At 35.6% G+C, this 26,221-nt stretch overlaps 1 protein-coding gene across 3 annotated transcripts in view; it reads right to left on the bottom strand.

Moving 5' to 3' along the window:
- LOC150083676 (tRNA (guanine(9)-N(1))-methyltransferase Trmt10A) overlaps nt 1-26,221 on the bottom strand; it is a 68,284-nt gene that overhangs the window by 8,028 nt on the left and 34,035 nt on the right. The window contains exons 5-8 of one of the 3 annotated variants that reach the window (XM_090377433.1): nt 23,341-23,412; nt 15,761-15,907; nt 8,294-8,399; nt 4,619-4,734 (exon numbers count right to left, since the gene is read on the bottom strand). In XM_090377433.1, the coding sequence (XP_090233559.1) occupies nt 4,619-4,734; nt 8,294-8,399; nt 15,761-15,907; nt 23,341-23,412 (441 nt within the window). The remainder of the gene's footprint in view (nt 1-4,618; nt 4,735-8,293; nt 8,400-15,760; nt 15,908-23,340; nt 23,413-26,221) is intronic. The other 2 variants (XR_016547185.1, XM_090377434.1) reach the window with 2 other exon arrangements.

Below are 26,221 nucleotides of genomic sequence, written 5' to 3'. Positions count from 1 at the left end.
ATGATACGTGAAAATCAGAAAAGCCCAATAAACAGGGATCTGCTAATCGTTTTTATTGTTTTATGGTTGTGACCTCCAGAAATCCGACCAAACCACATGGTATGGTTGGAGACAATCGTAGGGTAATCCTGAGTGCTGCGGTCTCCTGCGGGGCAGGAGACCGCAGCACTCAGGATTACCCTACGATTAAACGGCACGTTGTCCCAATTAAGCAAAGTAAACCTTGGCTATTTTCTCGATTGGACTCTGTTCTTTAAGATTAGTCTCAAATAAACGGCTGCCTCGATTAACCGGTGGCCCAAATAACCGGAATTCACTGTATTATACAGATACATATAACACAACTACTTGTAGTTTACTGTCACAAGCAAATCTTATTATTTTTTTTTTTGTTCTCTTTCTATGTTCTACTGTCTTTTTTAAAATAAAAGAACTTTTCATAGCAGGTAACATGAGAAAGTTGTAAAGATACAAATGGTGAAGACTTTGGAACACCTCAGAAAACAATCTTGACATTATTTACAGTAAGTTTTTCATATTGCATTGTTGTCAGTATGACCATGAAAATATTTAAATGTACTGAAATATTTTCCCTGTTACTCATTTCTGTAATCGTATTAGTTACACTTATGTTGGATCAATATGACTTGTATGCATATTTAGTGCAAAATATCAGAAAAAAATTGCACAGCTAATAAAAAAAAAGATTCTTGCATAAAATTAAGACTTTTATTTTATTTTGCGCATTTCAGTTTTAACTTGGAGTGCAGAAAAATGCCAACACAGCACACAAGCAAGTTTCAGTGTTTACCTGTTTACATTCTAAAGCATATTAGTTCATTAGTTCAGAAATTTAATAAAATAAGCATTCTAAAATATTTCTGACAAATGGCAATGGCTGAGACAAACTTAATATGCATACAATAATACTTCAAAAAATAGAAAACCTGAAGCAGATGATTGTAAGGAAGACTTACTTGAAAGGGGCCAAGAAAAACCAAAAGACAGGCAAGAATGCATTTTTGATTGTCCTTCAATGATTATATCATAAAGAGTTAGTAATCTTAACGACTATGTGACTTATAAAAATGGATCTGTGCTCTTAACATGGTAGCTTTTACAAAAAAGTACATCTCCATCAAAATATGTTATTAGTTTTAAACCTGGGTCAACAAACTACATCCTAGTTTTGCTATAAAAATAATAAACTGAAACTAGATTTTATAGTTTCAATAGCTACATCCTTCTGAAACTAGAAAATTCATTTTCGATTTATTTTTTTACAGCAAAAATAATAAATTAATTACGGCAAAAGATGACTTCAACAATATCAAACTAGCCAATACACGAGATCTGTAGGAGTGATAGGTTGCAGCTTTACCAATAGTATACAATCAGATGATAAAAATGTACTAGTAAACAAACAGCTAGTTCCTAGGACCAACTACCCTTTCAGGAAATATATGCCAAGTCCTCACAAAATGTAGGCTAAAAATATGAAGTTTGTAACTCTCAAAATGTGTTTGCTTAAAGTGTGCAAGTATAAAATGGAAAATTAGAAAGGGTAAACAAAAAAAAAAAAAAAAAAAGGAAAAGCCAGAAATACATTTTTAAAAATCTAGGTTTGAGAGATCTTATAGTCATTGAAGGGGCATGACCTAACTTGTGATAATTTTTTTATCTCCTATAATTTTGGTTAAATGCCAGGAACAGTTAGGAAAAACTAAGTCTGAATTGCCATGAAGTTTTAAAATAACAGAAAAGAAGTTATCTTTGCAATTCTATTTTACCAATAATACCATTTTCATTTCAAATGTTCCCAATCTTGTGGATTAACTCGAGACTTGAGGGAATCTTCAAAACTTTTAAGCGGGGAAGTTTTTATCAGCATGGCCTGCACTTGTAGGCAGAAGGAATTTTATTTTGTAGAGATGGTATTTATTTGAACAAAGGTGGTGCAAGGATTTTTGTCAGTATCAAATGAGGATACCTTAAGAGTTCAGGGAAACTGCTTGTTAGGGGGGAAGAAGGGTAATATAGATCTGCGTTTATCTGATGATATGGGTCAAAGTAATGCTTGCATTCATCTCAGGAATTCTGGTTTGTTGCCATAATAGCTGATGTTGGCAAGATGTTCTGAAAGTATCAACGTTTCAAATGAGCGGGATATAAAAGATAGGGAAACAAGCCTAAACTTCAAGGGGTGTGTTAGGGTAATAAACTATAGAAGAATACCTAGTCTTAACTGTGTCTACAGTAATGTTACAAGTGTTGTCATGAATCTTAACTCCTGGTTAGGAAAACTAATGCTGACATAATAGGGTTAACAGAAATGTGGTGCCACCTGGAAATTGGGGAAGTCGAGTTACCACTATGGTATGTATAATGTATTTAGGAAAGGTAGGGAAGACAAGAAGGATGGCAGTGTAATGCAACTTATCAAAAGCAACCTGAGCTCTTTTTTTGCTGAGTCTGAAATTACATCTGCCAGTACAGAATCTGTGTAGGGTGAGTTAGTTGGAAGCAAAGATATAATGAGAGTGGGAGTAAACCAAAGACCAAAAAACTGTAAAGAATATGATGAGCCTTTACATGCAAATGGCATGGGCAGCCAATTGCAAATGTTTTATTATGGGTGACTTCAGTATGCCCCAGATTTATTGGAATAAGTGGGAGGGAAACTCACCTTGGGCAAAATTTTTCTAAATGACAGGTAACCCTCATATATCCCGGTAGTTAGGTTCCTATAAAATGTCGTGTTGTGCAAAACCGTGTTGTACGGGGAAAAAAAAAAGGGGGGGGGGGTTATGTTCCAAAAGCTAACAAAAATACGCTATTTCGTTAAAAAATGTTAAAAAACTAACAAAAGTACACCATTCTAGATTTTTTGTATCTTCTGCTCTCTTTAAAAAAATCAGTAATTTGGGTTTGTTTGCTTTTGTTTGATAAATCTTTGTGAATTTCATTGTATGGAACTAAGCATTTTTGAAGCCCCCTTTTGAACTTTGGGCTCCTTTCATTGAAGAATCTGCATTTAAAAAATAAGGTTCTAATTGCTCAGCTAACTTTATGCCTTCCTGTATGCTTTTTAGTGTAAAATTTGGAAGTTTAGAATTTTCATTTGTGCTATCACCCTCTCAATTGATTTGGTTTTACCTCTGATGCCATTTCCACCAAATCTGCTTCACCAGCCTCTTTTTCTACCAGTAATTCTTGAATGTCTTCAGTAATCATATCTTTTTTTTAATTTTTTTAGGAGCATAGGCGACCTTATTCTAAGGCCATGTTATTCTGTGTATCTCGTCTATAAATTGTGTGTGTCCTGAGGTCAATTTTCTGTTTTGCTGGACGCAAGTTTTCGGGAGAAAAAACCATGCTACCCTCGCCTGAGCCCAACCAACTCAGCCATGTTGTGAAAAAGACCCATGAAAATTTATCCCCGTCATTGACGGGATTCAAACTCAGGTCTTTTCCACTCAGTTTGGGGAGGAGGGCGATTCTATCAACTGTGCTACCACAAGTAGTCATATCATCAAAACTTTCTCCTCCTACCAACGTAGCAAGTTCTGCTATTGCACCAATTCTGTTTTCTGCTGGCTCGACCATATTTCCTGAATGAATTGACTCTGGCCATACATTTTTCCATACTCATTTAATGTTGATGGTTTTACTTCTTTCAGCGTTAAAGCTATGATTCTGATACAGTTCACAATTGAGAAATGTTTCCATGCCTCCATTACTTCAATAGATTCGGAATCAATTTTTTCCAAAATCCATTGTAACGATTTTCTGATGTAATGAGTTTTAAAGGTGGATCTAATGCCTGAATGAAAGAAGTTGTATTAACCTAGTGCAACTGTACAACTAGAACATAACCTCAACATTTGGATGACTTAAATCTTTTGGATGGCCTGGTGTGCTATCCAATAGTAATAAAACTTTGAAATCTAGATTTTTCCACAAGTTCAGTAGCAGAGAACCTAACACGGGGATTTCCAAACAAAATAAAATACAGGAATTTCTCAATAATTGTTTTTGACGAGTGAGTCAACAGCGAGATTCAAAAAGAGTGAAAATGTTGAAAAATTGCATCCAACATAATAGCAGGGCTTCCCCTGCACAAAAATTCCCTGTTATGTGAGGTTTACCAAAATTCTCTAACCATGTTAGAGCGAAACCTTGTTATATAAGTACCATGTTGTGCTAGGATTGCTGCAATTTTATCAATCGTGTAAGAGCGAAACCGTGTAGAAGTACCGTGTTATACTGGGGTTGCATGTATATGATTATTATTTGTACCAGCATGTCAGAGATAATACTAGGAGTGAGAGTATTCTTGCCCTCCTTTCATTACTCATGAATCAAATGACATCACAGAGCTTAAAATACAAAAACCATTGGCAGATAGTGATCACACAGTCATCAGTTGGAAAATGAAGAAAGATGTTGCAATAGTTAAAGGTACAGGCATGCTTTTAATTTCAGAAGAGGGGACTTTGACAGTTTAAGGCACTATATGGCATCTATTAATTAGGTGGATTGTAGAGTGAGAGCAAATACACTTGAATTATGGAATACCTTAAAGCAAAAATCACAAAAGCCATGAACGGATACATACCATTAAGAAAATACTGCAGAATTCACTCCTTCTGGAAAGACTTTGGTCAGTACCTCCCTGGATGACCTGCTGATGGGTTCTACACGACATCATAGAGGTAATTCCTCCTTTTCTTTCTGATTGATATATAACATAGAACATATTGAGCCATCGCAGCTCTGATATCTATTAATTAAATAGATTTAGTAAGAATGAGAATCAGTGCTCTCCCAAACCTTTCTAGAACATCAAGGGGGGGGGGGGATGTAGTTGGGAGAGAAATTGCAGGGATGGATGTCTGGAAACCGAGTCTCTTGCCCACATGGCTCAAAAGTGTTATAGGACACATGGCATTTGTATCCAACGCCATGATGCTGTGGTTAGCAGTGTAGAGAATTCTTTATAAGTCAGATTGTTGTTGTTGTTATTTTATTTTTAGGAGCATTAGCAACTAAGGTCATATTGCTCCGGGGATATGCGGTGGTCATTCCCTGACCTCTTCGCATCCTCTGTATTTGGTGGTCACGGGCTTGAACCCCCGGTCTAATCAAGAAGTGTGTGCTATGCACTGCTGCTCCTGCCCACCTGGCTACGGAGGCGCCTTTATAAGTCAGAAAGGATGGGTAGTTCTAAAGGAGCCACGTTATAACACCCAAGAAGGGTGTCCAAAAACTGAACCTTCTTTTTATTAGGGTTAGCTCCCTGTTCCTTCTGGATGTGCAGATTGTTGAATCATCAGGTTATGACTTAGAAGCCTATTACCTGTTTTAAACTACTATTACTATTATGATAGTAATAGTAGTTTAAAACAGTTGATTGAAAAGTAATTTGGAATTAAACTGATTGTGTCCTCTATAACTGTCATAGAGGGGTGTGATGCCGAACATCTGAAGCCCTTTTAAGATCTCTAGGGCTGATCGCATCAGATCTGAGGGACATATCAGTCCTGGCCCTCCGGGGGATGTACAGCTGCTGGAGGGTTCATCAGTGAATGATGACTGTGCAATTTTACATTGAGAAAAAGCACATGCAATTAATGTTTTGTAGTTCAATAGCAAAAGTACACCATGTTTGGATGCAAAAAATAATTTTGATATCATATACTTGGCTTTCAGGAAAGCTTTTGATACTGTTGCACATGAAAGACTGCTGTACAAATTAGAGAAGTGTGGCATTAAGGGAAAGTTGCTGCTATGGATAAAGGGATGGTTGAGTGGGAGAGGACAGAGAGTGGTAATCAATAGACACTGCTCTTTGTGGACTAATGTTATTAGTAAAGTCCTCCACAGTTCGGTGTTTAGCCCATTGTTGTTTTCTGTATTTATGAATGATATTGATACGAAGGGTGCCAGAGTTGTTAATGACAGTAATGACAGCATGCTACTATTGCAACAGGATCTAGAAAAGTTGGGCAGATGGGCTGAGAAACTTACCAACTATGTGGTACTACACTCAAGGTAGTGGAGAATGAAAAGGGCCTTCGGGTAATTGTGCAGTCAGATATGAAGTTTTCTGATCAACTCATGGGGTCTTGTCAATGATATACATGAATTTTGCATGCAGGGATAAGGAGGTGATTATCCCCTTGTATAAGGCAATGGTCAGGCCACATCTTGAGTCTGGAGGCTTCATTTTAGGAAGGATGTAGAGCTACTAGAACAAGTACAGAGAAGGGTAACGAGATTAGGAACAACAGGTTGCTCTTACTAAGAATGACTTAAGTTCTGCAAATTGCAATGTCTGGAGACCAGGCACCTGCGAGGTGATCTGATTGAGATGTATAAGGTCTTGAATGGTTTGAGAAAGCTGAATGGTGATGGGATTCTTCCTCTTTTTCAGATTGTACACCTGAGGGGGCATAAATTCAAGTTGAGGAAAGACAGTTGTAGAATAGATGTGTGGAGGTTTGCCTTTAGCCAGCGGATGGTTGATTGCTGGAACAAACTTCCATCAGTCGTGGAAGTTGATAGCTTAAATAAATTCAAGGAAGAACTGGACAAACCTTTGGAGTGAATGGATGGATGAAATGGGAAAGATTTTTTCCCCCCTTTTTGGCTGATGCTATTAAAGCATGCTTTCTTGTATCATATGCCTCTACTATATGTGAGTGATTCATTGTGGAGAAAAGTGGTCAGCTGAATAAAATAAGCCAATCACAAGTGGAGGTAGATTGTGCCTTGTATGTCCACCCAAATGTGGTATCTCGACTGTGGAGAGAGGGAGGGAGAGAGAGAGAGAGAGAGAGAGAGAGAGAGAGAGAGAGAGAGAGAGAGAGAGAGAGAGAGAGAGAGATGTATATTGAAGAGCAGTACAAGGTTGTTGACCAAGAATTTTAACACCAACCTAACCATAAAAATGACATAGGGAGATTATAGTAAATTCTCTTCTGTACCTCTAGCCATCTTAGGACAAATTATCTCCAGCTGAAACATATCCTATAAACTTCATAGGATAGGGTCTGTATTCAAGGTGACCGGTGATTTGTGTCATTTTCATCACAGAGACCTTATTACAACTGGTGTCTTGAATGCATCAATTGAACTCAAGAAAAATGGTCCAGATTCAGTCTATAGTATATGATTCTCATCTGGAGAATGGTACCATAGACTGAATAGCACCGTGGAGAGAAAGGGTGGACCCAAAACAAACTAAGAAACATCAGCGAAAGGGCCATGGAAGACATGGTCTGGGTAGGCATAATGTATAATGCATGTATAGAGCTCTATATCAAGGGAAAACTGTGACTATTGAGGAGTACAGGAATGAAATCCTTGAACCCTAAGTGAGATTTTTAGGCAGGTACTTGCAGTTCTTTCTTATGAATAATTATGCTTTTCCCTCTTAGAGTGCCACTGGTGGAAGAGTGCAGAATAATGATATAAAGTGAACAGAGTGGCCACTAAGTTCTCCAGATGTAAATCCTACTGAACATGTACAGGATGCCCTAGGAAGACAAATTTCAAGTTATCATCCCTTCACCATCATATAAAGAGCTACATGAGTTATGACCTGTTCCCCTGAACTATGGAAATTGCAGTATATGGGAAATATCCATATAGATTCCAGCATTTTTATAATGTGTTTAATGCCTAACTTTTTATTATATTTTAAAATATTATAAAAGTTACAAATTAAAATTTAACTAATGAGGCATATTCGGTTCTAACTGAAGCAGAACAAAAATTCAAAGATTAATGTAAAATACCAATCAGCCCAGCTGCTACTACATTGAAGAACTTTAATAATAATCAAGTTGACACAGCAGCATTAAATTTTTATTATCTCAAGGAATTATGTAATCTCAGTATGAGTAATAAAAAAATATATACTAATTGAGAGAAATATTGCTGTTTTCACTGCAATATTTAAACATCATTCTTATAGTGGTTTCAGTAGTTAAGCAAAATGCATGGGTGACTTTATTTTCAAAATTATGAAATAACATATCTTGAATATTTTAGAAGCACCTCCTTATAGGTTTACAATCTTATTGGTTATAGTGCACCCGCATGTAAAAAATTTTAAAAAAATTAAAGTTATGATTCATTTAACTTCCATACTATTGAGGGTTTAATATATATATTTTGATTTGTAATTTACACACAAAAAACAGCAATGATCACATTTAATGGAATAAAGCTGAAGAATTGTAAAGGGATATTCAAGATGTAATTTACTGTTACAGGTTTTTAATACCTTGATCAATAGTGAGAACCTTCCTAGTTTTCATTACTAAGAAATTATCAATAGGCAACTTCGCATGAGCAATTCCCTTCTGTTCAGCCAACTTGTAGCAGATACCCTTTTAAAAAAAGTAAAATAAAAGCAAACTTCAATTAAGAGCTGAACTTTCTAGATTGAGTTTGAAAAATAAATTATAGTTTTTGACCATTATTAATCTTTTCATTCAATTTTACAAAATGAAACCATTACAAAAGATTTATAAAGATATGCATTTATTATTTATGATATAAAGGTACAAAAAAAATTCTAGCCATGATGCTGTAAAGACGGGAAAAAAAAAAAAATCAAACCAATTTTGGTTTTGATTTGATTTGGTTTGGTAGTTGTTGGCGCATCGGCTTCTGTGGCCATATTGCACCTCCCAAGGTTTTTGCAGTACTTTGATCCAAGCCCGAGGCGGGAATCGAACCCACGACCTTTGGGTTGCCGAGCAGGTACTTTACCCACTCGGCTAGCCCGGTCGGCATCCAATTTTGGAATGAAGCCAATAACAATATTAGAATGCAGAGGAACCCCCACACTTACCTTGCATATCTATTATTATATTAACTGCAGAGCCTAGGGCTGCTTTCAAACATTGACCAAGATATTAAGTAAAATGAGGAAAATGCTGAATAGACATAGTAGGTAAATTAACTTGATAGTTGTGGCACCACCAATTGTTATATAACAGTGGAGCTTCGTTTAACAAATTCCACATATTCCTTATTTCTGAAAAAAAAAAAAGTTTGGCTGCTTTTTTTTTATTTTGCTTGTTTTATACAAATGTTAGACCTTTTACTAATGTACTGTAATGCTTACAAAATGTAATTTTTTTAATGAAAAATTAAAAAGTTTTAAAATGTGTTTTTTAAACTTGTTATTTTCAATGAAACAAAACTAATTCTTCTGAAAAGGAAAAAAAAAAAAAAAAAAATTATAAGTATAAAACAAACCATTTTCCATTTGTAACCTCTTAAAACTGTTTAGTTCATTAAAATTCAGTGTTATTCAAGCACATGTATTAATGATTTATCGAAAAATACATAAATAAAGAAAAATAATAATAATAATTGAAGGCAAAGAAACCATTTCAATAATAATTAAACATAAAATGAAGAGTACCTAACTTCTGCAGCAGTGGCAATGATTTGATGAAAAACATCACGGAGCAGAAGAGAAAAAAATAATAAAATAGATAGCGGTGTCTGATCTAACAGAACAGGCACCTTCTCATATAATTCAGAATAAACAATAATGAATTGCTTTGAAAATAACTTTCTTAACTATACACAACTGTGTGTATAGTTAGGAAAGCAGCTACAGCAAAAACCCAAGGGGTCTGTAAGACCAGACACCACTACCAGGTGAAATATATTGGTCTATTTCTTTTCTCTCTGATATAATCAGTCCAAAAGATGAAAATGACATGAAGGAGCACACAAACAGAGATAGTACTAATGCACATATATATATATAGAGCTCCACAATGATAGAAATGACAAGAATGGTGGGCTAAGGTAAAGAAAGCCAACACGAAAACCATGGGAAACTTTAACCAGTCAAAAGCATTTCCCGGTACCGCAGCTTCTCCCTGCATTCTCGGTAAACAGATGGTACATGTTATCAGTAGTGGCAGTAGAAGTCAATAACAATATATTGATTAGTTTTTTTTTATTATTAAAAGCAGATTATTGGAGTTCACAAGTGGGCTGAAATTTACTTATGGGTACACCCTCCAGACTGCCTCGGTCTTAGGGTATTTATCCCCACATTCTGCTGTTTTAACCTGATATGAAAATTGCTCCTACAGATGGTGTGTGTTATTGGTAGTTGCAGTAGAAGTCGTTTTCCTATCGGGTTAAAACAGCGGGAAGAGGGGGGATAAAGACCCTAAGACAGGCAGTCTGGAGGGTGTACCTGTAAGTAAATTTCAGCCACGAAGGCATTACACTCATGGACTCCAATAATCTCCTTTTAATAATGAGAAACAACTAATCAATACATCGTTATCGACTTCTACTGCCATTATTGATAACACGCGCCATCTATTTACCCAGAATACAGGGAGAAGCTGCGGTACCGGGAAACTTGTTTGATGGCTAAAAGTCTCCCATGGGTCTCATATTGACTTTCTTTACCTTTGCCGAATTGTGTAGTTATTGTCTGATTAAAAGGCCAGCACTTTAAAAAATATATATATTCTTGGTAAGTACAACAACAATGTAATCAAGTAAACTCTTATTCAGGAAATAATATATTACAGAAGCAAATTGTAGAGATGAAATATTTGCAACAATTTATTATTCTTAAACTGCATAGTCCAGATGTAAAAACTTTTTAAGCTTTAAAGCTACTAAAATGGTACAGAGAAAGTTCTGACATAGTCATATTATTTTACAAGATATTGACAACATGAAGAATAAAGCTTAAAAATATATTTAAGGATAAATTTATTCAAAATACCAGATCTTGAAAATATGCAAAACAGGCAGGAAATATTTAACGTGTAAAACTTCTCTAAAATTCTTATTATTATAAAGGATTCTCATAAGATTTACCATGTGGTGATGTGAACAAACAACCAAGTGAGTGAGTACAAAGATCTTAGAACTAGCAATCAAAGTACAGGTCAGAATATTAAAATTAACATTCTTCATTTTGTTGTAGAATAAAGAATACTAACTATGTTTCTCCCGGAACACAACACCAATAATAGTACTGAATTTGGCAGCTGTGATAGCTTTCCTGTCATTCAACAGGAAAGCTATCACAGACAGTGAAAATAAAGAGAATCTCCCTTTTCATAATGCTGAAAAATGATTTGCATATGTATTGCCAAGCTGCACTTCACACTGAATTTTTTAATTGCAGATTACCATTTCTTGGGCTGGAATTATCTGGTTTGGATGACTAAACACTACTTCAAATACAGCTGTAAGATTCATGCTCCCTTGATATTAATATACCACCATCTTAGTAATGGTGGAAATAATGATTAGAATCTGCAGCCCTCATGCAGGTGCACCTGCATAAAGATTACAGCTATTCAAGCAATTCCTGTTGTCTTTTTCCTCAGTCTGTCTCTATCTTTGCCTGCTCTTTCTACTATTTGCCATTCCAAAAACCACTGTCTGCTAGCTGGTACATTTTCCTTTTACTGTGCACTGGTATTAATTGCCTTGCAGTATCTGCAATGTTGCAACTTAATTTATGCTACTTTTGTTAACTTAACCACATAGTTCAAAGTATTGGGACCACAGTCAAGGCTCTCAGCAACTAAGTTCACTTTTATATTTTCTATTTCATCTTTTCTTAATGAATTGCAGTATTTCTGTATGTGCTTTTCAAGTTTTAATAAAGAATTAAAAATTTTAAAACATGATATGGGTTTTATTAATTAGTTTTGTTCAATTTACTATACTTTTTTGTAATTTGAAATGTAAAATTAGTGCTTATGACACCATTATTTAAAAGCATCACTGGGAAACAAGAACGCATACTGTTTATTGTATTAAGTATAATATTATTGAAGTATCAAGTAAAGGAAAAAGGTGACTTTATTAAACACACTGCAACAAAGAAGTAGGAATGCAGGGTGAGCAGCAAAAGTAACAAGTGGCCAAAACGATGAAATAATTTTTTGTTGAGATCTCAGAATATAAAAGATCTCAGAAAGAAGAAAAAAATGAGAAATCATTCAAACTGTTCAAGACTAAAAATCCCCCAAATTCAAAAATTTGGCACATTTGACACAAATTTTCTAAAAATTTTTTTTTCCTGGGGAGAACCTTTCCTGGGGGATTTCCCTACCACTTTGTAAGTTTATATTTTACAAAAAAAAAAAAAAAAAAAAAGCCTTGTTATCACTTTTATAAAATTCCAAACAGATGTATACCAATGATACAAAAATGTATAGATGTATACAAAAAAAAAACATTTCTTGCAATCAACACTTCGGTTTATCATTATTAGCCACATAGTACAAGGAAGCCCGAGGCTTATGCTGCACCAGTCAAAAAAAAAAAAAAAAATTTCTGACTTACCCTGAGAGAGAGAGAGAGAGAGAGAGAGAGAGAGAGAGAGAGAGGGGGGGGGGGGGGGAGAGGGAGAGAGAAGTAGAAGGGAATCACCAAGAAGAGAAGAGAAGAATGATGATATCCAGCTCAGGACCCTGGGTGTGCCAAGCCCATACTCACCAAATGTGAGCCCCTGGGGTTGAATAATATTATCACTTTTTGTCTTATTGCAGTTTACACATATGCAGTGGAAGTGATTACAGATCAACCCGATTTGTTCTTTAACTCCAACATTTGCATGTTCAATTACTGCCGTTGCTTCGTATAATTCTTAGTGTCATTATTCTGTGAAAAAAAAAATATTGTATCTATACTCCTACCAATGTGACTTGTATCTATACTCAATAAAGCATTAACCTTTTTTCAATATCTTCTTTATTTTTTTTGTATAGATTTCCAAAACAATTATGAGTTTCATTTTTATTTATGACTTTCTCAAAGGAATATTGTTATTTGGTTTTTAGGAGCATTAGCAACTAAGGCCATATTGCTCGGGGGATATGCGGTGGTCATTCCCTGACCTTTCCGCATCCTCCTCAAAGGAATAGTGGACAGTCAAATTAAAGTATTTTATATTGCTTGATTTTCATGTTTTCTTTCTGTCCACTATCACTCTGCATTCAATAAACAATGCTGAATAGCTGCAATCCTGTTTCTTTGTTTATTGTTATCAATTAAGCTGTGTCTAATTACAATAGGCAGCATCCACTGTATTAATACTACTAGTTACTTCCATTTTTCAGGTTTCAAATCTGGCATATGTCATAGTGCATAAAATTTGAAATTACATATCCTCTCTCCACAGTGTAGAGACTCTTGAGAGAATATCAGGTTTCATATTCCCAGGTTTACTATACAAAAACAATAATAAATCTTACTGAAACAACTTTTTTTTTTTTGGTAGTTGTTGCCGCATCGGCTTCTGTGGCCATTGTGCACCTCCCAAGGTTTTTTGCAGTACTTTGATCCAAGCCCGAGGCGGGATTTGAACCCGCGACCTTTGGGTTGCCAGGCAGGCACTTTACCCACCCGGCTAGCCTGGGTGGCACTGAAACAACTAGGATAAGACTGTAGATCAACATTTCTCAAACTGTATTCCATGAAAAATCGTAATTAGTAATTAAAGAAATAAAATAAAATAAATTTTGCATATTTGTAGTATACACCACTTTTGTATCATTATAATTTTTAACATTTTTTCCTCCCCGATTATTAATATACTGGCATAGACTAATAATCAAATAGACAGCGGAACACTTCATTTTGGCAAGCTTTTGCATAAAGAAGTATGCATAGAGGTAATGACATCTACAAAAAAGTAGCGCTGTAGTGGTCTAATATGCAATTCATATGCAATTTAGCCTAGAGTACACGGGTTGAAGGAGAGGGGGGAAACATGCCGATATATAATAACTAAACTCACTTCCTTGTATAAATTTTTTTGATAATTATCAGTATTTTGAAATACTAATTATTATTAAAATAAATGACCAATGATTTATGGTTGAAAAAAGGAACTTTAAAATGAGAAGCAAGTACTTCTAGTAGTGCAACTGTAGTCGATGAAAATGAACACAATATTGTCACACTTCAAAGTGAGGATGAACAATCGCATTCTTTTGTTCCCAAAAATCCAAAGTGAAAAAACAGGAAGCAACTAATAAAAGACCAAAATGAACGTATGATGACAGTTATTTGAATTTTGGCTTTACATGTGTTGGAAATGAAGATGCTCCTGATGCATTGTGCATCGTATGTAGTAAAATATTAGCAAACAGTTCTTTGGCTCCAGCTAAACTTGTTTCCCAAGTGTTCGTAAATATACTGTGAGATGAAAAGTGTTCCATGACTAAAAAAGTTTGGAAAACATTGCTGTAGATGTTTTATAAACTAGTGGGAGAAGAAAAACAAGTAACCTGAAACTATAAACAAACACAGTGTAAGCACTTAAATGGTCAGGCCAAACCTTATAGTTACAAAGATGGTGGTGGGTGACATCAATGGTTCTTGCATGCAGTTTTTGTAAGAAAACCTAAAGAAAATCACAATGGAAACTACTGCAGCACAAGTTTGCTTATATTTAGAAAGCAAGAAAAAACTTCAACTTTTTAATCATTGATTAACAGTTAAAGTGGGAATATTCTTTCTGAGGGTTGCATGTCAGGTTACTCGACACCAGTAGTGGCTTTAAAAGGCGATATAAGCAAGCAAGCTTCAATTTTTAAACAGGAGTACTATATACATTATAAAAGGCATGGCACTTTGCATGATTTACCGTGAGGCCAGAAGATAAGCAAGAGTGTTATGATGAGAGTTTTCAGTATATGCATTTCTTTTAAGCTTAACAGACAATCGAATTTAGTGGACAGGCTTTGTCCCCATATAGTTTGTTAAATCAAGATTTCACTGTATATAGATGCTATTAGTTACTTTCAAGTCTATAAAACCATTAACTGCACAAAATTTTTAAATTATACATTTGCACATATTTTTGCTTGTATATTATATATAAATATTAAAACATAAACGTCTAAATAGACGTTTATGTTTTAATAATCCATTCCTGTGTTCCAGCATAAATATGCTGGAACACAGGAATGGATTATTTTAGCTAAAAAACCAAACAGCTAAAGTCAAAAATAATTGCAGCCACCCTAAGGAGAAAATTAGTACGGAATTTGTATACAAATATAGACAAAACATGCACATGTGTGTGTGTGTGTGTGTGTGTGTGTGTGTGTGTGTGTGTGTGTGTGTGTGTGTGTGTGTGTATATACATATTTTTTGGAGTGACACCTTTAGAGGTGCAGCATGTCCACCAAGAAAAAAAGTTACAAGAATGCTAATACTGGTGTTTCATGGATATTTTTGCACAATTACTCTGCAAAAATCATAAAATTTCACTACAAAAACTACTCTGGCAAAACTTTCTATGTTTAGAAACATAGAGAAATTTACAGTTCATTAACCAACAATTTTTATGGAAAGATAAGATTCTTCTGGAATTACTTGGTTAAAATTTCAAATAAATGGATGAAGTTACAACTCACCAGATTTATGAAACCAAGAATCTTAAACTAGAAATGGATAACTGGAAATAATACAGAAACCATGGTGGAGATACATAACTATTTAACAATTAAAAAGAAAATTCAAACATTAAACATATCCCATTTCTTTATTTCAGGAGTTAGGGGTACTTGGAATAAAAAAGGCTAAATGAATGACTTAAAATATTGAGAAATGCTGAATCAGAATATCAAAAAAATTTGATAGTCTCAATGGAAAGTACTGTAAATTATAGTGATATGCTATTTGGCTTTCAACTGGTGGATTCTGGTATACACTTTAGAAACTTTACCTTATGTCTATTATGATCTACCAGGCCTCCAATGATATAAACCTTGCTTTCATCCAATGTTTCTAATACATTAGGGGACTCACTTGTCAAATAAATAATACTCTCATGGTTAAATACCTCTGCATATGATGATTCCTTGAGATAGACCTAATAATAGAAAAACAGCCCTTCAACAAATGCTCAGATTTTTAAAGTACATAATACTTCTATTTATAAACTAACTAAATAATATCGGTGGAAATACACCACAGACAACTCAGATATGCCATAGACAACTCTTTGAGTTGTCTATGAGCAAATTTTTAAAAAATCATAAAAATGAAAACTTTGTACATAAATACTTTTAATTATTAATTGTTTTTATTTTGAACTGTTTGCACAATGCTAGAGTAAAATTATTACCAAAAATCAAATCTAAATAAAAAAAAATTGTAAATCGAAATCAAAAAATTATTTTTTGATGTGGTAATTTCTCTATATCAGTGTTGCATAAGCTTTTTCAGCCACAGATCCCTTTAGATTCAATTAAAATATCACTTCGTTTTATTGTTCTCAGTAGAACACTGACCAACAAAAATATTTCTAACCCGCCTCCAAAATTTGCCCTTCAAAATAAAATAAATATATGTCTGTATGAAGTCTGCTTAATACATAATCACTCATTAGCATTAGTGGAGGCATATGATGCAAGAAAGCAAGCTTATACAGCATCAGCCAAAAAAAAAAAAAAAAACACCCTTCCCATTTCACCGATCCATTCATTTCAAATGTTTGTCTAGTTCTGCCTTGAATTTATTTAAGAAATCAACCCTCCACAGCAACAGATGGATTTTGTTCCAGCAATCGACTACCTGCTGGCTAAAGTCTTGTTGTTGTTATTTGGTTTTTAGGAGCATTAGCAACTATGCGGTGGTCATTCCCTGACCTTTCCACATCCTCCGTATTTGGTGCTGGCTAAAGGCAAAGTTCCACACATCTATTGCACAACTGTATTTCCTCAGTTTGAATCTATGCCCCCTAAGGTTTGTAATCTGAGCAAGAGGAAGAATCCCATCAGCATTGAGCCTGCTCAATCCATTCAAGGCCTTATACACCTCAATCAGATTGCCTCGCAGGTGCTTAGTCTCCAGAAGCTGCAATTTGCAGAACTTAAGCCTTTTTTCATAAGAGCACCCCTTTGTTCCCTTCACCAGTCTTGTTGCCCTTCTCTGTACTCATTCTAGCAACTATACGTCCTTCCTAAAATGAGGCTTCCAGACCTGTATGCAGTACTCAAGGTTTGGCCTGACCATTTCCTTATAAAAGGGAAATCACTTCCTTATCTCTGCTTGCAAAATTCCTGTATATTCTTGACAAGACACAATGACCTACTCTGGCAGCCTGTCTGCACTGTCAGAAAACTTCATATCTGACTGCACAATTACCCCCAGGTCTCTTTCATTCTCCACTGCCCTGATTATAGTAGTAGTGGCATGTGATGCAAGGAAACAAGTGCATGAGCTTATGCAGCATCAGCCAAAGGGAAAAAAAAAAAAAAAAAAAAAAAAATCACACCATTCCCTCCAAATGCCTGTCCAGTTCCTCCTTAAATTTATTTAACTTATCAACTTCCACAACGACAGATGGAAGTTTGTTCCAGCAATTAACCACCCGCTGGCTAAAGGCAAATTTCCGCATATCTATTCTACATCTGTCCTTTCTTAATTTGAATTTATGGCCCCCTTAGGTTCGTAATCTGAACAAGTGGAAGGATCCCATCAGAATTCAGTGTGCTCAACCCATTCAAGGCCTTATACAACTCAATCAGATCACTGCGCAGGTGCCTAGTCTCCAGCCACTGCAATTTGCAGAACTTAAGCCTCTCTTGGTAAGAGGATCCATTCATTCATTCCCCTCACCAATCTTGTTGCCCTCCTCTGTACACACTCAAGCAAATTTACATCCTTCCTAAAATGAGGCCTCCACACCTGTATGCAGTACTCAATACTTGGCCTGACCATTGCCTTATACAGAGGGAAAATCACCTCCTTTTCCTTGATAGAAAAATCCCTATATATCATTGACAAAACCCCATGACCTGCCCTGGCAGCCTGTCTGCATTGCTCAGAAAACTTAATATCTGACTGCATAATTACTCCCAGGTCTTTTTCATTTTCTACCACCTTAAGTGTAGTACCACACAGTTGGTAAGTTTCTCTGGGGTTACTTCTACCCATATGCAGTACTTTGCATTTGTCAATGTTAAACTTTCAGTTGCCACTTCTCAGCCCATCTACCTAACTTTTCTAGATCCTGTTGCAGTAGCACACTGCCATTACTGTCATTAACAACCCTGCCAACCTTTGTATCATCTGCAAACTTCGACACTAAGCCTGATATATCTTCATCAATATCATTGATAAATATACAAAACAACAGAGGACCCAACACCGAACCCTGTGGGACTCCACTAATAACATTAGTCAACGAAGAGCAGCACCCATTAATTACCACCCTCTGTCTTCTCCCACTCAACCATCCTTTTATCCATTGTAGCAACTTACCCTTAACACCATTCTGCTCCAATTTGTACAATAGTCTTCCATGCGCAACAGTGTCAAAAGCTTTCCTGAAATCCAAATATATGATATAAAAATTATTTTTTGAATCCAGTTCCTTTGTAACCACATCATAATATCCTATCAAATTTGTCAGACAAGACTTTCCCTTAACAAACCCATGCTGTGTCTGAATTACTGCTGCAGTCTTGTCTAGATGATCCTGCAATGCATCTTTAACCAGTGACTCCATTATTTTACCCGGAACAGAAGTTAAACTAACTTGTCTGTAATTACTCGTGTCACCCTTCGATCCCCCCCTTTGTGAATTGGGAATACATTTGCACATCTCCAGTCTGTGGGGACCTTCCCTGAGTCCAAGGATGCTCTCATAATTATGGCTAAGGGTTTGCTTAGTTGCTTTGCCGCCTCCTTTAATATAACTGGATAGATCCCATCCACTCCAAGTGCCTTTCTTATGTTTAACTTCAACAATTTCTCCTCCACTTTGCTCTCAGTTATTACAAAATCATTTAGCTCCCTGCTAGAGTTTGATAACCTTCTGCCATTTTCAAACCTTAATAACTCCTCATGTGTGAATGTAGATGCAAAATACTCATTCAGTTTGTTTGCTATCTGAGCAGGATCATCAACAGTCGAACCATTGATATTAAGTGGACCAATAAGATTCATCCCCTTCCTTTTAGAGTTTATATAAGTAAAGAAATCCTTTTTGTTTTTCTTAGCATCTTTTGCCAAGGATTTCTCATAATCTGCCTTCGCCTGCCTAACCTCCTTTGTGACCTGATTACAGACTAGCTTATATCTGCTATAGGCTTCTGACTCGCTTGATAATTTATATGCATTCCATGTATTTTTCTTCTCTGTCACGATTCTCATTAGTTCATTTGATAACCATTTAGCCCTAAACTTTGAACAATATTTCTTAATAGGTATGAAACTTTTTGTAGCATCCTCGATTAATTCCTTGAATGCTTCCCACTTAAAATTTACTGTTGGTAACATCGTCAGTTGATCCCACTGTTTGTTGTTTGTTTGTTATTTGGTTTATAGGAGCATTAGCAACCAAGGCCATATTGCTCCGGGAATATGCGGTGGTCATTTCCTGACCTTTCCGCATCCTCCGTATTTGGTGGTGACGGGCTCGAACCCCGGTCTAATCAAGAAGCATGTACTACGCACTGCTGCTCCTTCCCACCTGGCTACGGAGGTGCCTGATCCCACTGTACAGAATTTAAAAACTGTCTGAGACCACTGTACTCACCTTTACAGAAGCAAAAACCCTTTCCTTTACCCCTGATGGTAATTATATCTTTAAGTAAATCCCACATCAGTACACTGTGATCACTGCTACCTAGTGGTTCCTTTATCTGCAAATTCTTAATACACGAATGATCACTGCTGATAGCCAGATCAAGGGTATTACTCTCTCAGGTTGCCTCTGGAACATGCTGCTACAGAAAACAATCATCCAATAAATCCACAAAAGTCTTACTAGTGTGTGAGTGACCAACCTACAAGTTCCAGACAATATCTGGGAAGTTAAAATCCCCCATTATAAGGCATTCTGATTTACAAGCCCAATCTATTTCTCTGTACAATTGTTCATTGTATTCATTCGAGTCATTAAGCCTATAACACACTCCTACTCTTATTTTTGCTTTCACAGTGCTTATGTCACACCAAACTGACTCAACAGTGCACTGTTCATCTATATCAACTGGATGCACTTCTTTTGATTTTATGTTTTTCTTAATTAACAGCATAACACCGCCTCCTTTCCTATCCTGTCTATCCTTTCTGTACACATTGTACTCCCCAAATTCCAGTTCTGCATTCCTTATATCTGTGTGACACCACGTCTCTGCTATCCCAACAATATATTGCCTTTGATGTCTTGACCAACACTTCAAATTCATTAAATTTATTTACTATACTTCTAGCATTGGTATACATGCAAGCATACATGCACCTATTTCTATTCCTAGTTACCCTGACACATCCCATATACCCACCTGTTTCACCATGACTGCCATCAGTCCCTGGAACCCCCAACACCCCTTGCTCCACGCCATTCCTTATTCTAATAGAAGTAGTGCAAGAATCACTTTCACCTCTGCCTGCAGCTACTTTTAACCTTTTAGTCTGTGAATCCCCCCCAAGCAAGCAGTTTTCCGACCCACCAAACACTGGCTCGATAGCATCAACAAATATTCTTGCACCCTTTCTATTTAAGTGTATCCCTGTAGAAGCAGTCTCTCCTGTTAACAAGCACAGACCATGCTGAAAAAATTTCTACCCCTTGAGCCTTGCACATTCCCTACAGGGCCGAATTGATTGACAAGGCTCTCATCATGTATTCCCTCCTATCGTGTCTGGGCAGAATTGCAGACACTTTCAAATTTAACCCTAACTCGCAACTTTTTTGCAATATTGACCTCTACTTGTTAAGTAAATCTGTAGATCTCCTACTCTTAATGTCATTGGTGCCAATGTGTATAACAATATCACCCTTTGTGCCCTTAAAAGATGATATATGCTTTACAACATCATCAACGTTTGCCCCTGGCACACATACCCTGGTCCTGTTCCATCCATCCTTTTTACACAATATATTCTCCATCTCCCTGACAATAGAGTCACCAACAATAACTAGTTCCTTTGAGACAAGCCATTCTGCCTTGGAGATTGCCGCTGTGTTGCTTGATGCCCAGGAGTGAGCTCTGATGTTGAATTGGGCAGCTGAGAGCTTGATGCGCCCCTCATATTAATTTCTTCAAGGGCATCTACCCTACACTTCAAGCTCTCATAGATGCCCAGTAGAACACTGAGTTGATGCCTAATTTCTAGAGACTCTCTGCACCTGGCACACACACACAAAGACATCCTGCTTGGCTAGATCATGTTCTGTTCCAGAGAGTTCGGCAAACATTTCACAATTTGCACATTTTTTAGGCAGTGATGCACTGGAGAATTGCACCCCTCAGTTCTCCCCAGAGTCACAGCACTCCTGCCACTTTGTGCCCGTTGCTTTGCTGCTCTTTAATAAGATCAATAAATTTAATTAATTAATTGTCAATTAATAAATTAACACCACATAGGTGGTACATTTCTCTGGGGGTTACTGCTACCCATATGCAGTACTTTGCATTTGTCAATGTTAAACTTCAGTTGCCACTTCTCAGCCCATCTACCTAACTTTTCCAGATCCTGTTGCAGCGGCATACTGTCATTACTGTTATTAACAACCCTGCCAACCTTTGTATCATCTGCAAACTTTGACATTAAAGCTTGATATACCTTCATCAATATCATTGATAAATATACAAAACAACAATGGACCCAACACCGAACCCTGAGGGACACCACTAATAACATTAGTCACACTAGAGCAATACCCATTGATTACCACTCTCTGTCTTCTCCCACTCAACCATCCTTTTATCCATTGTAGCAACTTGCCCTTAATGCATTCTGCTCCAATTTGTACAGTAGTCTTCCAAGTGCAGCAGTATCTAAAGTAACCTGAAATCCAAGTATTTGATATCAAAATTATTTTTTGCATCCAGTTCCTTTGTGACCACATCATAGTATCCAATCAAATTGGTCAGACAAGACTTCCCCTTGACAAACTCATGCTGTGTCTGAATTATTACTACTGCCTTGTCTAGATGAGCCTGCAATGCTTCTTTAACCATTGACTCCATTATTTTCCCTGGAACAGAAGTCAAATTAACAGGTCTGTAATTACTTGTGTCACCCTTTGATCCCCCTTTGTGAATTGGAGATACATTGCACATTTCCAGTCTGTGGGGACTTCCACCCCCCCCCCAAGTCCAAGAATGCTCTCATAATTATGGCTAAGGGTTTGCTTACTTCCTTTGCTGCCTCCTTTAATATAACTGGATAGATACCATCTACCCCAGGTGCCTTTCTTATGTTTAACTTCAACAATTTCTCCTCCACTTTTTTCTCAGTTATTATTTCATGCCTTAGCATCTAAAAATGCTAGCAAAAAAAGTCTCGGCAACTTATCTTTCTTAATTAATGTGACAGCTGAGCTTGAATCTATTTTTGTTATGTAACTCATTTGTTGTGCAATAAAGAAGCAGAAAGACCTTCTTGCAAACTCTCATGAACTTGTCTGTGGATCCCTTTGGGTGTAAAACTCTACTATCAGTTGAAAACACAATTAGAGATGGCAACATACTAGAAGATTATAAGACATTTATATTTTAATAGATGCATTATTTGAAATGACTTTGAAAATTGTAAATAAATTTACTTACTCCACTATAGCCTGCCCCAGTATAAAAATTGTAAATTTATGTACATATATCAGGAAGGATTAAGGGTTTTTAATATTACTTGATGTGTGGATGAAATATATAATGAAATAATTTATAATGAAATCTGTATATGAATATTTCTGTTTTTTTTTTTTTTAATGCTAATGGTTCAAAAAGAATATAAAGAAGTTCTTGTAAATTATCAAAACACTGGCCAAAAAATCAGGAGTGAATTCTGTTGAGCCTTGTATTATTTTAATAAAATTATCACATTTAATATGATGGGACAGGATATTTAAAATGCATAGTATTTTAAATTAAGAAAAGAAAATGGGAAGAAACTTTTTACTATGTGAAATATCACAATATTTGGTTTATTGAATCTGTAAGAATAGGCACTTCACATCCATTGTAACCTAGATTATTGGTGGCTTTCCAAACCTCTTGTGAGATTCACATCTTCAGGCCAAACATGGAGTGATCTGTGAAAGCAGTATGACCAACTTCCAACCAAATCAAATTTACAAATGTTGCAAATGAAATTAAATGTTGTTAAAATAAGCAAGAATAACATACAGACAAATAATAACCCCCCCGACAATGAGTGCCTAAGTACATTCTGACTTTTTACGGTCATAAGCTGAATGGTTCCATTTTAATGTAATTTAAATGGTATCTAATCTGATACACTATAAACTAAGAAAACTAATGATCTGTATTTCTAAGTACTTACATCCCAGTTTAGGCAACATGTGGTAGAAGCCATTCTTTCTTGTATTGGTTTTGTAAAACTTGTAATATGCATCTAATCGAATAAAAATCAATAAATTAAATTATCACAATAATAAATTTATTAATTTCTTAAAATTGAATTATTTTGTAAATCTTAAGAAGAAACTCAAAAGAATCTTAAAAAAAGGGGGGGGGGAGTTATATTAAAGTGCAAAAAATGTTGTATTAAAACTTTTTTTTTTATAGTGGTCCTAAGCATGAAAAGTTAATAGAATCTAAGAGATGAGGATTAAGAAGCCAGAATAAACATAGTGATCTTGAGCTTGTAATTCTATAGGTTATAATTGTCACAAAATGTGTACTAAAGAAAGTTGCTCCAGAGAACAGAATAGAGGGATTAAATGAAAAACAGTTGGCATAGTGAGTGTGGAGATGAGCCATTAATGGACACTAGTTAGTTGACACATGTAGTCAGACTGGTTTGGAAGAAAGAGGAATTAGTGGTTCCAACCACTAATTCCTCTTTCTTAGGGTTACTAAGAGCATAGTAAATAAATCTGAATTTATTTACAATTTTCAAAGTCATTTCAAATAATGCATCTATAAATATATGAATAAATCAGGATATCAGAAACATGGTGCCACTCAGAAATAGGGGAGGCAGAACTTGAATATGGGGAGTCCAATGTGTACAGAAAGGACAGACAGGATTTAGGTGGGAGAGGGTATTGATTGTTTGTTGTGGTCTCCAAACCACAGATCACAACAGAGAACTTAAATCTGAAGATTTCCACTGGTACAAATGCAGTAATTTCTCCCTCACACATACTGGGTAGTTTATGTGTCCTCGCCCAGTGGACCACCAACTACCCAGTTTCTAAGGTCCACAAGCTTCATAGAAAAACAAAGTTGAAAGAGTCATGACATCAAACAATCCAATTAAGATTCAGAATCCAAAAGCACACCAGCAGGTCCTTGTGCAACAGCAACAAAAGCAGAATGACAGAAACCTCCAAGAAAAAACCAGAAGTGAGAGCAATTCTCCAAGAAATAGCTATTTCCCCTAAATCTCAGTCAACTAGATTTCAGAATTCCACAAAAGAACATGACAATAGCAAACAATCAGATGCAATACCACACACACAGGAGCTCTTTATAGACACTAGAACCACCACACAAATCCAGCCAATCAGAAGACAGAACCAAAAAAATAAAAATAAATAATAATAATAATAATAATGATTAGGATTTAAGATAAAACACCATTTCTTTGTCAATCATGGTCCAGTTAGCCATGTATGAAGTATGAGTATATCAGTTTGCCAAAATAAGTTATTTATATTTTACAACAATTTAGTTTTGTTTATTTTAGGCTACTGAGGAAGAGGCGCAAACTGGAGCCCAGACCATCTACACTCTAAATTGAACTTATAATTAATACAAATTTCTAAATGATTTTTCTAAATTTCCAAATATTATTTTATATCCTAATACTATGCAAAAATTTGCTTTCAACTAGAGAATAATTGATTGTTGGAATAAACTTCAATCTGCATTGTGGAAGTGGTTAGTTTTAATAAATTTAAGGAAGGATTAGAGGGGAATGGAGAGATGAGATGGGTAGTTTTTTTTTTCTCTTATCTTTTGGCTGATACCATATAAGTTTGCTTCCTTGCATCAATTTCCACTACTAATACCAATAATAATACTAATAGGGGGTATTTTAAATCGACCTTTATTTCATCTTTTTGAATGAAAATTGTCAACTTTTTTTTTTCAAATGGTGAGAGTAAAACCATCCAGATAATTCTCAAACAGTTCTCTGAGGTGGAGGCAAGGTTAGCTAAATATCAATCCAATGTGGAAAGTTACAAAAAATAAGTAATGACAACCAGTTCAAGACCATCCTTAGGGTCGTTTCACCAGAGGCTATCCAGTTGTCATTACTGATAAGTGCTAAGCATTCAGATTACACTGCACATCAATAAGATTCTTGCAAGATTTCAAGAGGAGAATTAAAAAAGGGAATCTTTGGGGAAAACAATATGCAGTTTGCATCCCTTTAAAACCAAAGTTCTGATTACAAGAAATATTGTTTTTTCTATGTATTAGTATATTTGGGACTTCACAAAACGCACTACTGATTTATAGTCTTAGAAAACTGCTTATTGAAAACAGAGAAATTTGGAGCTAACAGACACATTTAAGAAAACACATTAACAAAAATACAGAAAGGATTTCAACACGGGAAATAGCCAAAAATCTATTTATGTTTTTTATATTTACATATCAAACACAAAGTTACAAATTGCAATAGCTAACATGCTATTTCTTTGCATATGAACTTAAAATGAACACTGGCAAGATTTTACAGATGGTAGTGTTCATTTTCAACCTGCACATGTATTTTCTCAAGCTTCTCTCTAATGTAACAGCATAATAAGAAAAAACCCTTTTTTTTTTAATTGTTTACATATTTGAAATTTTATTTTTTAATTTAAATTTTAAACCCATATTCCATCATCTGCATTACATACATACATAGGAATACCTTTCCACCCAGCATATTAGAGAAGAAAAAAAGAAACATATATGAACTGGAGCCAACAACACTAAACCTGGAATGTGGAGTCATATGCCCTTTACATATTAATCAAAATTTTACCACAAATGAATTCTTGAGAAAACTTCATTTGAGAATGAATAGGAAAGACTAAAAGTTGAATAACACAAATTAAAAATCTTTAAAAAGACTTGGAGGGGGGGAATAAACAATTAATATAACAAATAAAACACAATCCACCATGTGGGACTATTTAGTTTATTGGACGTCAAAGAATGGGATTAATTGCTGATTTATACCAACATCTCAACATACACTC

The sequence above is a fragment of the Mastigoproctus giganteus genome, chromosome 7, assembly GCF_048544385.1.
Source record: "Mastigoproctus giganteus isolate SK-2022 chromosome 7, ASM4854438v1, whole genome shotgun sequence".
Classification (NCBI taxonomy): Eukaryota; Metazoa; Arthropoda; class Arachnida; order Uropygi; family Thelyphonidae; genus Mastigoproctus; species Mastigoproctus giganteus.
This window is presented reverse-complemented; position numbering and strand designations above follow the sequence as displayed.